Source organism: Ambystoma mexicanum, chromosome 14 (genome assembly GCF_040938575.1).
Source record: "Ambystoma mexicanum isolate Mex_15411 chromosome 14, UKY_AmexF1_1, whole genome shotgun sequence".
In the NCBI taxonomy this organism is placed as follows: Eukaryota; Metazoa; Chordata; class Amphibia; order Caudata; family Ambystomatidae; genus Ambystoma; species Ambystoma mexicanum.
The window spans coordinates 629,857,922-629,873,070 of record NC_090940.1 but is presented as its reverse complement, the minus strand read 5'-3'; the positions used below and the strand labels follow the sequence as shown (position 1 = coordinate 629,873,070).

General features: G+C 44.8%; 1 protein-coding gene across 3 annotated transcripts in view; it reads right to left on the bottom strand.

Annotated features, from left to right (window-relative positions):
• Positions 1-15,149, bottom strand: part of TECPR2 (tectonin beta-propeller repeat containing 2) — an 879,235-nt gene that overhangs the window by 126,629 nt on the left and 737,457 nt on the right. For all 3 annotated transcript variants that reach the window (XM_069638097.1, XM_069638099.1, XM_069638098.1), the window contains 2 exons: positions 2,827-2,968; positions 1,035-1,184 (listed from right to left, as the gene is read on the bottom strand). In XM_069638097.1, coding sequence (XP_069494198.1) covers positions 1,035-1,184; positions 2,827-2,968 — 292 coding nt within the window. The remainder of the gene's footprint in view (positions 1-1,034; positions 1,185-2,826; positions 2,969-15,149) is intronic.

Genomic DNA, 15,149 nt, shown 5'->3' with positions numbered 1-15,149 from the left:
AAGTATGGGCGGATAAGATATTTATCACCTGTTCAAAGGGAACTTGTTTATTCCTTCCCCTCCTCATATCGTTGAAGTGTCCTTGCAAAGACCATGTGCATCGGGTTCAGGGTTGGAGGTCCCCGGTCAGTTGGGACTTGTAATGAATAACGTTTGCTGTGTGAATGTAACTATGGGACGATGTCATGACCCACCACGGAAAGATCCCAAAAAGGGGCATGCTGTAAATATGAAGCTGATGCAGCGATATGTTAAAAGGGATGGTAGTTACATAAATGTGTCCAATGAGAGCGTGGGAATTAAAGGAGATTGGATTTCTGTGTACAGGTTTGACCGATCGTGTGTGGGAGTCTGGGGGGGGGGGGGGGACATGATTTGTAATAAAATATGCACGAGTGTTTTAAATGTTACAAAATGTATAAAATGTGTAAGCTTGTGTGGTTCGAGGAAACTCGGGTTAGTTTGACTTTGTACTTGCTTCTTAAGAGGTGGGCCTACTCTGGGTTAAGGTGAGATGTCCATCAGCACAACCTCCTGTGCCGCCTTCAACTCCCCTGTTGAAATAGTACCATTACTGCTAAACCTGCTGCTACAGGGAGCTAGCTGCTTCTTGAGGGAAGCGCATTGGGATGGAGTGGATTTAGAGTAGCCCTAATGCGGAGGGAGTCCTAGTTCCTTGGTCTAGTCCCGTTATTACCCGACTCCCACCACTGGCATTAAGCACCCACAAGCGCCCTCTCTCTCTCTTGCCACAAACACTCCTTAAACGTCATTTACATACTATTTGCCCACTTTGCAACTTACTTCAGGAGGGGAGGCAGAGGGGAGTATATATCTTATCATAGGGTACAAACCCCACGCGCCCTTTCCTCAAGTGGCCTAGACCGAGGAGATGCCAGTACTCGAAGACTGTGCCTCTGTCTGGGGGGGGGGGATTTCCTTGTGGCATTGCTTGATCTCAGATTTAGGGAATAATGCAGTTGTCAGTGCAGAGGATTTCCAATTACTATGCACACTACCCAGCCTTTACTTGCCTGCTAGGCTGGCCATGCTTCCAGGAATTTTCTTCCAGTAGTCACCCGCTGGATTTTTGTCTGTGATACCATACCGTCGCGCTACATCACCGTTTGGACAGCGCGCCCATACAGTCCTTGTACTGATAGCCAATTGACATGCTTGCAGCCCTTAAGAGAAAAAAATGAAAAAGTTTGATTAATTCCCGAAGAAAAACAGTTCTACACTCTGCCCAATAGGCCAGATTCTCGCCGTAAAACAAGCACACTACATGATTTCAGTAAATTGCTGATTGATCAAGCACTCAACTGTTGCCATTACTTCATGTATGGGCCTATGATGTACAATTTTCAGAAGGGGACCATAAATGGAACATTATGGACAATTAACCAGCCTAACCGCCCCAGGCATTACGAGTAACTGTTCCTTCGATGGAATAACAATCATATACTTGCTCTCATAAATGCCAACCTCGTTGAGTTGCAGGCATGTCCTTCCTAACAACCAAGTTCCGCTTGAAACAGGGCGCATGAAGTCGTTCCTGTCCTGCATGAGGATTCATGTCTATATGGCAAGTAAAATGGGTTCTCACATCACCTCTGGACCTCTGCAATCCTATTCCATTCCTCACCATGTGAACCAAAGCCATGCCGGTTCCCACTGTAAGGTGCAGTTGGGAAAACAAAGGGGAATATCGCTTCCTCATATGCATGAAACTGGTCCGAAAGCGGGCAGTGGTTCTGGACATGATCCCGGCTGCCAGGAAGGTACTCAGGGAGGTCTAGTCTATGCTAATGAATTGCTACGCAATTGTTAGCGGGGCAGACTTTGCTGTGGCTGAGAGTGGAATAGGAGGGGGTGGGGGGGGGGTTGTATAGGCTCCAGGGCAGCATTATTTATTTGTCTGCATACCACAGAAGCGTCACCTGGAACTGCTTGCACCACAAGTGATTATAAAACAAACCAATGCGTTGTTTAATTTGCAACTGGTCATCCCTACCTTTGCATTCCGTGGATCAGAGCACTCTCGCATAGGGTTACAGGCTAGAAAGGACTCTTCTGCAGACTTTACAGTGTGGCTAAGATTATACACAAGCTACCCTAGGGAGAGTCTAGCCACAACTCTTTAACTGGGTAGTAGATGTGCGGTTAAATGCTTTTTATTAACCATGTTAAGAGTCATGCAGGAAACAGGTGAATAAAAATAACAATGTCTATTTCAATGACACTCCACCTCATCCCTGCCAGCGAGGGTGTTAATAACCTTAGAAATGTGCATGTGCACACCCACATGTTGGGGGAAGGCCACTGCACTTCTGCAAAATGTGTAAATGTAAACATCTCCATTGAATTACGCACTGACAGTATCACTGGGAGAGCTGCACTTATGTGTGTAACTTTCGGTAACTTCCTGTGCCCCCTGTATACCATAATTTTCTCTCTGTGAAAAGGACTTAAATAATGATCTGTAAATGTCCTCTTTCTTACAGAGATCAGAGATGAAAACCCTAGCGGTGGCACAAGACGCCAACCTGTGGGTAAGCCTAGGTGCTCTGAGCCCACCACAGTGGCAACCTGGCATAATATAAAAGCTTTACAAGACATATCGGGCTGCCCCTTAACTAGGTTTTACCAATGTTACCCATCTCTAATGTTTCTTAACCGTTTAGCTTTATTCCATCACCAAATACCTTGTTCGTCAGTCTATTGACCAGAAAGAAATATGCCCTTAGAATGCTCAAACCCATATCTCTCGCCAATCCCCCACCTCACGTTGCCACCAAAACAAGAGAAAATAAAATGAGAGAGTACCTGGAACGTGCTCCCAGTCTGTGCCAACCGGCATTTCCTCGCTAATGCCTCTCCGTATGTGCACATTGAACCGGTTGTCAGTGGCCCACAGCATTCGGTCATTGGAGCTCGAGTGCACGCTGACTAGTTTCAAACCTAAGGGCTGAAAATATGCATTGCATTTTAGTTTACACACAGCACTTTCTAAAGCACCTGGAAATTAATTTTGAAATCATGATTTTGACAAAACCTTTCACAGTGAATAAAATAGATTTGCTCTTTACAGCCACAGGTGTCCACAAGGCGAGGAAGGTTTAGCATATGTACTAATACGTACATATAGACATTTTAATTGAAGATTCAAATCACGTAGTCCATAAATTATGCTTAGTAATATCAGGACTACATATACCCAAATTAAACAGAATACAAAACCCCACACCTGTTGAATAAACATACAAAGGCCATAGAAAACAACACAGAAATCCTTATAATAAAGTATCGGAAGACCCGGAAATGGACTCTCACGTTGTAAATAAAAGCAGTTTTGGAATTTCTTTTTTTAATGAAATTGGAAAAACTAAGGTAAAGGCTTCCTTTTCTAGAAAAGTGCTAACTAGAGCCAAGATAGTGAAGTTGCAGCTCAACAGGTCTGTTGATATAGAAGCTTTATTTTTTTTATACAGAAATCCTGTGAAAGTACCGTGAGCAATACAAATTCACCACAGAAAATAAATATATTCTTATAATGTTACTGACGGAAACGGCTGTGCGATCAGAGACTCTGAATTACAACTTCCAAGATGCACAACACTCTGTGGTAAACATCATAGTAATTACACTTGTAACTGGGTTTCAGTAGCAAAATCACTATAAATGTTAGGGGGTATTCAACTGCCACCCAACCTGAAGGTCTTTCCTTGTGTGAGATCTTTCCAAGAAGACACCCTGTGATGAAGATCCATCCATGGCTCTTGGGCTACAAGGTGTCGTGGCTTTGGAGGCCGGGTGCCACCACCAGCAAGCTTAGTCCAGACGGCGGAGTGAGGACGATCCAGTGCCACACCCTACCAGGACCCAGCAGTTTGGCAAGGGCTCTTCATTGGTACCGCACCTAGCCGTAATCTCTCAAAAAGGAGGAGGGTAACTTATAGAATTGTAAATGGGTGGCTTCATTGTCCGCACAGGATATTGCACAGCCCAGACAGTGCACTGCCCAAAAAGGGTTGGGTCAGTGATCTGACAGCATGGAAATAATCTTGAAACAAGAAACTGGAAGTGAAGAAACACCTGGTATGCATTGAACAGGGTGTGCACCACCGAGGCAACAGCATGTGTGTGTGTTTGACTGCGGACCAAGAGACTCCCATGACTTTTGTTTCAGTCACCACACAACACTGATACCAGCAGCTTCAAACCAGGGAGCTATGAACAGGCAGTCTCACTGTACATGGTGTAAGTAAAGGCATGGTATTAGTAAGTCAGACACAAGTGATCCCAGTTGAAGGGTGTTTATTAAACTGTAAAATGTGTGAGAAACGCATAATCTAAACCTAAATCTAAGATGCGAGCAAGCTACAACCATCACATAATAATACCGTCCAAGTGGAGCCTAGTGAAAATAAAAGGGTCTATACTAAGAAACCTATTGCCAATCCTTACCTCTATGTTACAAAATAGCATGGCATAATGTTCATAAGAAAAGAAAGAAGTGTTCACAAACCGATAAGTCAAAATGTTATGGCCAGGTTCTCCCTTCCCCACGTTTTTAGCACGGGACAAGGCTGGACTCTCGAGTACAGCACACTCCTGTGCTCCTCCGGCACAAGCTTACAGTTCCTTTTCTCAATATCAGGGCCTTCTGTGCCCAAGTCTCTTCTCATGCAAAGTGTCTTGCATCAGAGGGGCTGACAGGTATTGTACAAAAAGACTATCTAAACGGTTGCATGAACAAAAAGTTCTAAAAATGCTACCACCAAAGGTTCGAACACCAAAGGTTTCGAACAGCAAAGGTTCGAACCTTTGGTGGTAGCATTGCAGGTAAATAAAAAAAACAGTATAGTGAGCGGGTGTTGTGGGGGAAACCCCTGCAGCCCCCGTAAAATAAAAATGAAAAAGGACCCTGTGGCACCGGTTCCCGATCACAGAAGTGAAAGGGAACTGGCGCCACAGGGACTCGACGTGAAGAAAAAGGTAAGTGGGGTTTGTTTATATTGAGGGTGTGGGTGGGGGTGTGGGTATGTACTTGTGTTCGCATGAGAAAGGTGCAAACCTTTGGTGGTTCGCACCTTTCTCATGCAAACTTCCCGGCCGTGGCAAAATCTGCCACGGTCGGATCATGTAGATCCGGACTCATATGTCAAAACAACAAAACAAAAGCTCATTCTGTTAACCATTCAGTCGGGCGATTACCCTTAACCCCTTGGATCCCCATCAGCTGGGCTCCGATCCTTCTCTTAGTCGTCAGCCTCCCTCAGTCGGGCTCAGACTAACCACTCGCCGTGGACATCCCTCAGTCGGGTTCATACTTCTCATCACAATGTTACTCATTTAGCTTCTTCACACTTCTACTATTAAGGTCCCTCAGTTGGGTTTACTATTGCCTTTCAATCACAATTTCCTTATTTGTAATATTCACAAGTCTCAATGTCTTTTTTTATAAATAACCCCCTTGGTTTAGTGAGGTCCCCTTCATCAGGGCTCAGACCTTCCAAAGAGTTTGCCAGTTTTAAACAGACTTCTGAAGGGCGATCTCGTCTCGCTGGGTCACTGTAAGCCTACGGCAAGCACGGGTTTCATTCAATCACAGTTCACACAGCCCTCCCCTTCCGCCGGGCGCACACGCTTGTTTCACAATATCAAAACTTCTGCAATGTGTCAAGGACTTTCGATTGTACAAGGGATTTGGCTTGACCCTTATATGACAACTTTAACACCTTATACCAGCCTTTCCGATGGCCTCTTGGTACTGGTAGTTTCTTTATTCACAATGTTCAACACAGTCTCTTTGTTCAGGAGAGGGATACCAGCAAGAGACCTCCGAACAAGCGCCCACGTGGCGCTGGACCACTCTATCTCTGGTACTAAGTTTGTTCACAAAAGGCCCTCTTGTCTATTGATCTTCTTAATGTTGCCACTGCAACCATGCGCCTAACACAGTTCGGTTGACTATCGTGGTTCTTCCTACTCACTGGCTGTGCTGAGCTCATTGGCGGTTCCTTTGCTGCTGGAGTCAAGGACGGTAGCATGATGGTAGACGCATCTCCCTGCCCTGGGTATCAGTGTGGGAGGGTTCCATGTACCGCTGACATCCGTCACATCACTGGCCAGCTGCGATTCCCGGTCTTATGTTTATTTCATCAGAGGATTTGCGGATCTGGGTTGAAAAGGGCATGGGCAACTCCATCCTTGACGGCCTTTCATGTCTTGCCTCCTTTCTCCTTCGTTTGAATTGCCGTCCTGGAATGGCTGCTTCCTCATGCGCTCGGCCTTGCTCAGAGTGTGCTCTTGTGCTCTGCCTTTTATCCCTATGGGGTAGGGAAAGGGTAGTCGGATGTGTGTGGTTGTCGGCAATCACCCGACTCTGCCCAACCCTTGTGTTGGTACATGTCAGGTAAATGGCTCGGGTATTAGTCTGTTGTCGTTCACGCTGTGAGAAAGTGTTCATGTTGGAAATGGGGGCGCGGGTAGAGTTTATAAGTATCCTACTAGGCAGGATGGGGAAAAGGTGTCACAAGAAAGGGGATACCGCGTCTCAACATTCATTGTCCCACTTCCACTCCCCGAAGACCCCTCATCCAGGTGATCCTCCCGCACTGGTCCAACCCCAGGAACTGGATCCAATATCGATGGCCATGTCCTGGCCACCTGGATGACCGGTCCCAAGGGACTACTGAGTGAGACACCTTCAGGTTTATCACAATGGACAGTGAATGCTAATCCAGGACCATTCTCGCTGCATCACTGTGGGTCCAGCTGCAGGGCAATTGGTGCGGTAGAGTCTGTTACGTTATTTGTGCAGATATACACTTAACAAGGTCTGGGTTTAGGTCTGGGAGTTTGAAGTTTAAAATAGGCCATTATGCCTCAATCTCTTTCACGGAAGGACAGGATCTATCTAGGGATCTTTTCCTCCAGCCTTACTAGGTTGCAATCCGGTGGGAGCAGTTCACTAAACTCAGGTAATAGAGTGACAGAAATGGGTGTGGCATCGGCACCCTTGAAGAGGTGCAGATGGTCAAGGAGGAGAGATATAGTGGTGTGGCGGGACCATGCGCATAATCTCGATTACAATGTTCTTAAAGGCAGGAGCCGCCATCAAATGACAGAACCTGGTTTCCTCTGAACTAGCCCAAGACCTAGTTGGGGGAACTGGTTTGGTCAAGGACACCCAAGTACAACATGGCTGGGCCACTCTTGAGAAGACAGCATGAGAAACAGATAAGAGACAGCATGGAGTACCGGGTTGCAGGAAATGCCAACCCTGCCATCAAGGTACTGGTGAAACAGTCCAGAACTAGTATTTGAGATAGAAAAGGCTTGAATGTGTCTTATTGGAAGCAGTGGTGCTGGCATTATTCAACCAACGAGTGAGGACATATGCCTTCATTATCACTGGGAAGTTATGTTATGTTTATTTATACCGCACACCTCTACAACACTAGGGCAGTCTCCAGGCACTCACGTGGCTCTGCAAGAGAAGAAGGTGAGGTAAGTTTGTGAGAATAGGATGATAGGATAGCTTCAGAACCAGGAGGAACTGGCATCTGTGTGTGTTGTCTTGCGTGTGGGAGTTGGTTTCGATTCAGGGCCCTGCTTGTTGCAACCATATGGGTAGGACTCCGTGCCTCAGATGTGTGCCAGTGTTTCTGTTGGGTTTGTGGGTTGTATGAGGTTGTGGTCGTCCACACTGGTTAGTTGTATCCATAAGGGGGTCCAGAGTCACGGATGACTGTTAGCTGTTTTACTGTATTGTGTTGGTGTGATTTATAGACTATGTACAAGGGTATGTTCCCTCTAAAGTTACTTCCATAGTCTCAGAGAGTTGGTTGAGTGCAAGGATTAGATTAGTTCTTGGTGTGTCTATGTGCATTGTGGCTTGGCCGTGGTCGTGTATAGTGGGATTGGTGATGTTGGAGGAGAAGGAAGGGAGAATTGGTTAGTACATTGGTTAGTTTGACAGTGCCTCTGAAGTGCGTCTTTGGTGGCTGCTCAAAGGTACCTTCCCACATTCTTGGTTGCAGTCCGTCTGTCAGCCCTGCCTCCTCTCCAATCATGGAGGCTGAATTCCTCTATGGGTTTGAGGGTAGGGGTTGATTGTATCCAGTGTGCTTCGAGTTCCTCAGTGGGATTGATCGCGGCACTTGCGTTTTGGCCTGTTGTGCGGTTGGCTGCTAAATTGGTGCACAGCTGGTATTATAATAAATTTGAGAAGTGGTGATCTACCGGGTAACCCTAGTTATGTGGGTGAGCAATCGTTTGGGTGATGCTTTGATTTAATACTTTACCTGTGTGGGCTTTCCCTGAGTGCATGAATTGTGCGTTTGGTGTCTTTCCATGGGTCTGTTTGTTGATTGGGCGGGCTACTCTTTGCTGATCTCTCTAGTTGTCGGGCATGACTGGGGAGCGGGGAAGGTGGGCATTCTCCTCCTTGGTTTTGCTGTTGTTACCTGTGACCACGCGCCTTAGGGTGTTTCCTTTGGTCTGCGATGATTTTTTGTTTTGGCTTTCGTTGTCCTTTAGCGCTTGTCATTGTCTGCTGAATAACCAGGTTTTTAGTCGTTTTCTGAAGGTGATGTGATCTGCGGTGGTTCTGGTTTCTTTGGGCTTGGTGTTCCAAAGATTAGCAATTAGGTGTGAGAATGCGGTTCCTCTGTTCGTACTGTTTTGTCTCGATTTGTAGGTCGTCGCTTGATTTTAGGTCCCTTCTTGGCTGGTAGCAGCAGATATTGACCTAGAGGAAATCTGCTCCTTGTTAGTGTAGGGATGTATGGGCAATGCAGAGGGCTTTGAATTTGATGCGTTTGTTTTGCAGGTAGCCAATGGAGGCTTCTCAAAGCTTGAGCGATGTGGTCTCTTCTGTTTGATCTTAGGAGAATCCTTGCTGCAGTGTTTCGCACCCAGAGTTTCTTCATGTGTCTTTTCGGCATTCATAGGCTGTCTGCGTAGTCTATTTTTGATAGGCTCAGGGATATGATTGTGAGGGGAGCTGTGTGGAAAGGAGAAGTATGGGAGAAGCCCTGAGTAGTCTTAGCAATTTTTTTGTTATTGCGCCGACTTGCAGTTCGAGGGATAGTCCGTTGTCCATGAGTATTCCTAGGTAATTTACCACGTTGGAAGTCTCGGGTTGTGTACCCAAGTCAGTGGGCCAGTCTAGTTGGGGGTTCGTTACATTGCTTTCTGTGGGTGAGATCATTATTTCCGTTTTGGCTGGGTTCAGTTTGTGGTTGTTTGTTGTCATCCAGTTGTAGAAGTGTGAGACAGTTGTTGAGGCTCTTTGGTTCCCAGGCCGTGATCATCTTCACAATCAGTTGTGTCGTCGCTGTGAAGGCATCATGAAGCAAGATGCAGGCAACAGATTCACCTTTTGAAGAAAAAGTATTTTACTTTATATGTCAGGATGGATTAAGGCCTAACTTGCCCTATGCTAAGGTGGGATTTCCCTACCTAAAGAAACTAATGATCGTTTGTGTCAGTAAGTTCAACTTAAAAGTCTGTCTGTCTATCCAAAACCTATGCCTGCCCTCACAACTAAATACATACAATGTGCAGATATGGCAGTACCAAAAGAAACCGTGTTCAAAATAAAAGTTCAAAGCTTCTTCCAGCTCGAGCTTGGGTCAGCTTCCCTTTACCCAAGTTCAAATAGTTGCACAAAGAAACAGGACTTACGGTTCCCTTCCCCAAGTGTAACACGATTCCAAAAATCTCTCTGGGGTCTCTTCGCCAAGTTCACCAGAGTTCCAGGAAATCTCGGGGGTTCCCTTCCCCAACATCAACAGTTCCAAATGGTTCAAGTCTCTTAGTTTTCACAAATGTGGTCAACTCCCACTGATACTGCTTTAAACTCATACTAAGCCAAATGCTCTCTCTCACTTTATCACTTAAATCAAAAAGCCTTTGACTTCAGGCTCTTTTTGGCTCTTTCCCAGGTTGGGGCTACTCCGTCTAGGCGCAGTTGTCGCACCACACGGTCCACCCAATACAGGTCACACAACCGATAACCCTTGGCACTTTGTGCTGTTCTTTAGGCCCTTTTGATTAACATTGGTTTTCCCCCTAGCACCAGTGTTTGGACTAAACATATGTTGTGGTTTCTCTTTCTCTCTTTGGCAGTTTAGACTTCATCACCATGTGTGTATTGGCTGTATTTTGGCTTTGCCAAAACTTGCATTCAACTTATTTGATGTATATACCTTCTTCCAACATCTCACATTCACTTTGCCCCTCTAAGTTCAACAACTAGCCTCTTTCACGTGCCTTTCGTTCAGTTCATAAATGTTCATAACATCTTTAACTTTGGTTCTTGTTGCTCGTAACAAATTTCACTCCTTTTAACATTGCACAATGTTCCACTTGTGCCACAATTTCACATGATTTGCATATCCTTTCTGCAATTCTGTATTCAATGTTGGCTGCCGGGTCCCAACCCCTTTTTTTTACAAGCCTTTCGCTTGCGTGCAAACATTAACTGTCTTACATTGGCCCCAGAGCACCCCGGTACAAGTATTCGCTCTCTCGTACTCACCAGAGCTGCTCTGCTTCGTCGGGCGCCTTCGCATTGCTCTTCATTCAGTTCTCTGCTCCCGGAACGGCGTCGGGAGTAACACCAAGCAGCACTAGCTTTCCAAAAACCCTCAGACAGCGTCCTGCGGCAGTCAGGAGTTCTTCGTGTTCCCCAGCTCCAGTTGGGAACACGCAACACCTGTACGTGTCGGGGTTTTGGTCGCGGCTCCTACTTCCTCCCCTGAGAACACACAGCATGCTCTCTGCCAGTCCTGCTCCAGCCTGCTCCTCACTGCACGTCTCTCAACTTCTCTCAAGGCAGGTTCTGTCTGCTTTGCATGTGGGTCTGCTTTTAAACACTGGTAGCCTCAACAGGCTGCAGGTATGAGTAGTTTGCCTGTCCCTCAACATAGCAATTAAACCGACATACTTGATCCTTTGCAGGCATCTTCCTCACCCCAGTACAATAGTGGTGAAACGGACTAGGAGTGTGCATTACTCCTAGTTGTCTCTTCCTCGTCCCAGTTTTAAAGGGATACCCTTTATGGTCATACTGTGGGGAAGATTGGTAATAACCTATTGAGGTAGGAGGATGGAAGGACGTATTATGACAATTTCTTGATTCAATCAGAGGAGGGGAATGTGGGTCTAATCTGTCCACATAAGGAGGTGTTCTCATTATTGTTCTCTTCCCCATCTCTCTATATGGACGATTTACCTGAGGGTTATCTTCAAAGGGAAAAAGGGAGGAGGCATGACAGTACCTTATGAAAGCTTCCGGGACTGACGGTTCATTATGGAATAGAGATGGGAAATACAGAGTCTCGCCTGCGGGCATCCGCTCCCCAAGGACCCTCCACCCAGGTGATCCTCCCTCACATGGCCACCCCCAGGGTCAGGATCCAAGAGTGATGGCCTTTCCCTGGCCACCTGAGAAGAGCATCCAAGGGGAGTAGGTGTGAGGGCGCCCTCAGGTTCTCTCACACTGCATAGTTGTAGGCTGGTAGTTAATGGGTTTGAATGATTTTCATCAGACGGGACATGTAGATGTTGAAGAGCAGAGGGGAGAGGCTGGATCCCTCTGGAACTTCACAGGAGATTTTTGAGGTGAAAGGTGGTAGGTAGGTAGGTTCTTTCGGTTCGATTTGTGAGGAATGAAGCGGATTCCTGTATGCCACATTCCACCTGTCTTTTTATTAGTGTTGCGTGGCTAATTGTGTCGAATGCCGCAGATATGTCCAATAGCATGAGGGCAAATCGGGTGCCGTAGTCTGCCTTTATTTTCAGGTCGTCCAATATTGATGGGAGTGCAGGTTCTGTACCCCTCATTGGTCTGAAGCCAACTTGCGAGTGGTCGAATATTCAGTTTGTGTGGGTGCCTCATGCATGGATCCTTCTTAGATCAGATTACGATGGCTTTATTGCCTTCTATACCGTTACTGAAGGAGTCCTGCCGGGTTCTTGTTGTCCTGGGACCCTTTCTGCTGCCAGTCTTCCCCCTTTTCTGCTGAAGGAGGTGCTTTTGCATTCAAAACAACGTGCCGCGAGCGGAGTCCTGCAGAGTCCTTGTTGTCCTTGTCAAAGACTGAAGTAGTGGGATCCTGCAGGAGTGAAGCTGGCCCACCAAACCCCCAAAGCCTGCCTGCTCAACAATCCTGCTTCAATAAAACTATTGGCCAGGCAAACCCAAGGGGAAAGGGGAATGGAGAAAATAACAAAAGACAAGAACTCCCACTGCAGGTACTTCAGATTTTCCTCTGCGGATGGGTTTTAGTCAGTGAGTTCCTAAAAGGAAAATACAATCTTAATCAATATTATTATTCTTTCTTTCCGACTATTTCTTTCTTAAATGAAATTATTTTTCTAATGACCTGTTGCCTAAACTTTGTTTGCCCTTAGGCCGCCTTGGAAAGATTGTTGCTGCTACAGTTGGTGCTCAGTATAACTTATCTTCAATAGTCTATCTTCTTTCTTTTCTTTTCTAAAGCTTCAGGCTGTTATATAAACAAAAGGATACCCAACAATATAGTCTTTTACTGTTGTTACTAGAACTCGCTGCTGTGTAACTATATCACTAAATATGTAAATAAAATACCTTCAGATATGATGTCTCTTTTTATTCCGCAGGTAAATCCGATTCAGCAAGAATTCGTAACTTGAAAATATTTACATTAGAATGACGCTCACTTGAACGTTACTAAACTGTCATGTTTAGTAATCCGAGCGTTCATTCAACAAAAGTCTCGAAGAAATGAAGTCCGTAGGAATACGCGACGCATCCAAAAAGTAATCCAAAATGGCCGCGACGCAGCGTCACGTCGCAAGGTCCTTTCCTTGAAAGCTGCACGAACGAAAAAATACGAACAGCGCGAACGCAACCTACTAATCATTAAATATTAGTTTTAAGTTAGGAAATAACAGTTAGCATTAGTATTTTGGTAAATTAGTTCGCGCGCCAATCTTATTCCAAAAAATATTCTTAATACAAATTAAAGATGCGCACTTGAATTCATTTGCATATTTACAATTGTCTTTTCTTAAAATAAATTCTTTTTCTTTTTTAAGAAGAGTCTACAAAGTCTTATGAAGATAGTCTTGTAAATTATTTTTCTTTTCACAAAAATACACTTAGCTTAGTTTCTTGTTCTTCATTTAAACGATACAGTTGCTCAGCAAACTGGTGCTAGAAGAAAGTCTTCAATGTCGAGTTCTAAAACTTCTTTCTTGAATCATTGCATAAAAGAATATATTTTAACCCCTACAAGAGACTAAATACTTGAAAACCTGTAACTATAGATTTAATTAACTGGAGGTATCAATAACGTGACCTAACCAGTTGACAACTTTAATGAAAGGCAGTTTAGAACAGTCATGAAAATTCTAAATGACAACACATTGCTGCCTTCAGTAAAATCAACCAATCATTGCTGAGGCTTTGTTCCACCATCTTGGCTTGGGACTGTTTCATCTGTCTAAATGCAAGTGAGTTAAGGGAAATGTACTACTCTCAAAACAGATTTCACTTAATACTTCAACTAACTCCTCTTTATCTTTCTGGAAATGTATCTGAAACCCCCTATTCTCCAATGAACCTTACTAATGTGAGGTACAAAATGTGGCACCCTGACAGTCCTTGCTGGACGCGTTGCTCGCATAGCGGGCAGTGCTGGATTTGGCTTCCCTATCTAAGCCCGATAACGTTTGTGCTCATGGCTCGGTGCTCCAGCTGACTGGATTTTTCTGGTTGCTGTGTGAGCAGGTACACTCTTAAGCAGCGATAGCAAAATTAACTAATTACGAAAGTACGTCTTGATCAGAGTTTTACTGTTCTCATTTCCATCAGTTACTTCTGTGAGCTCCAGAGTGCATTGCCCGTGGCCATTGCCAGACCTTTTTGTTAGTGTAAAACATCTTGTTCAATAGCACTCCACACTTGTACAGGGGGCAAAGGCTTGCTTAAAAGCGTGCACGAACACGTGTAAACTAAAAAACCTACCTTGCTATAAAGGGTGAGAGGACCAACAAGGGGATTGGGGGGAAGAGAGAGACTCTGGCAGCTCCTTAAGCCATCGGGCATGCCCTGCCCGTGGCCTGATATTTGCTCCTCTGTCAATCTATTTTATGGTTTGCAAAAAGGGAAACAAGCTGCCTAATTAGGATTGGAAGTGGACTGGGAGTGGTCTACCCTGCAATTTCTGATCTTTGGGGTTCAGACTCTACTGCATAAAAGAGACCTGGATTTCGGACAAAGATCTGAGTATTGGGTGTCTTGCTAGTGTTGGCTGGTTGAGTAACAACCACTTTATGGGAGCTGCGAGTTACTATTTGAGTGTCTCTCCCTGCTATTGTGGTTATCAAAGTTAAAGTCAAAGTTTAAATACGGTGGACTTGGCGGCTTCTTTAGTGGCTGTGTGGGCTATTATCTTATGGTGGCCGGTGTCACCTGTTTGTTTCTTTTTTTATGCTTTATGATTAGAGACTATAGCTTGTGCAACATTAATTATTAATGTATTAACTGCCTTAGTAACTGCTCTAGGACTGTTTTTTACATACTTTTTAGAGTACTGTTCTTATCTAAATAATCTTATCCAAATAATTGCAGCATCCTCTTTTTTTATTAATTGTGTTTGACATTTTTTGGCCTTTATATACTACAAAGCATGTTATATAGTAGGAAAAATAGGAAAAGTAGAAAGAAAAGTGACGTAGTCCTTCATAAATTATATCAACTAGTAAACAGGGCAGCCTTTTATAGGGGAGCCATGTTAGTGCCTATTTGGACTGCACAAGGCACATTGGATATTGCTGATTGCACATCGTACATTTGCATATTGCACCCTGTACTTTGCCATTATTCTCCTTCTCATTTGTACTGGCATAATTTAGAATAAACCTGTTTGGTAAAAAGGAAACTAAGAGATGATGGGAAACTGGCAACAAGTGCTAAAAAATCAAATCAATCTAGAGCACGAAAGCTATCACCAAACCTTTAATTAGGACCGCAAGGATTGGGAGAGCTTCGTCTTAACTTTCTCTAGATTCCTATTTAACAGCGATTGCTGGGAATCTGGTGGAGAGGATCCAGATCACAGAACAAGCAATATGGGAGGCTGCTTCAT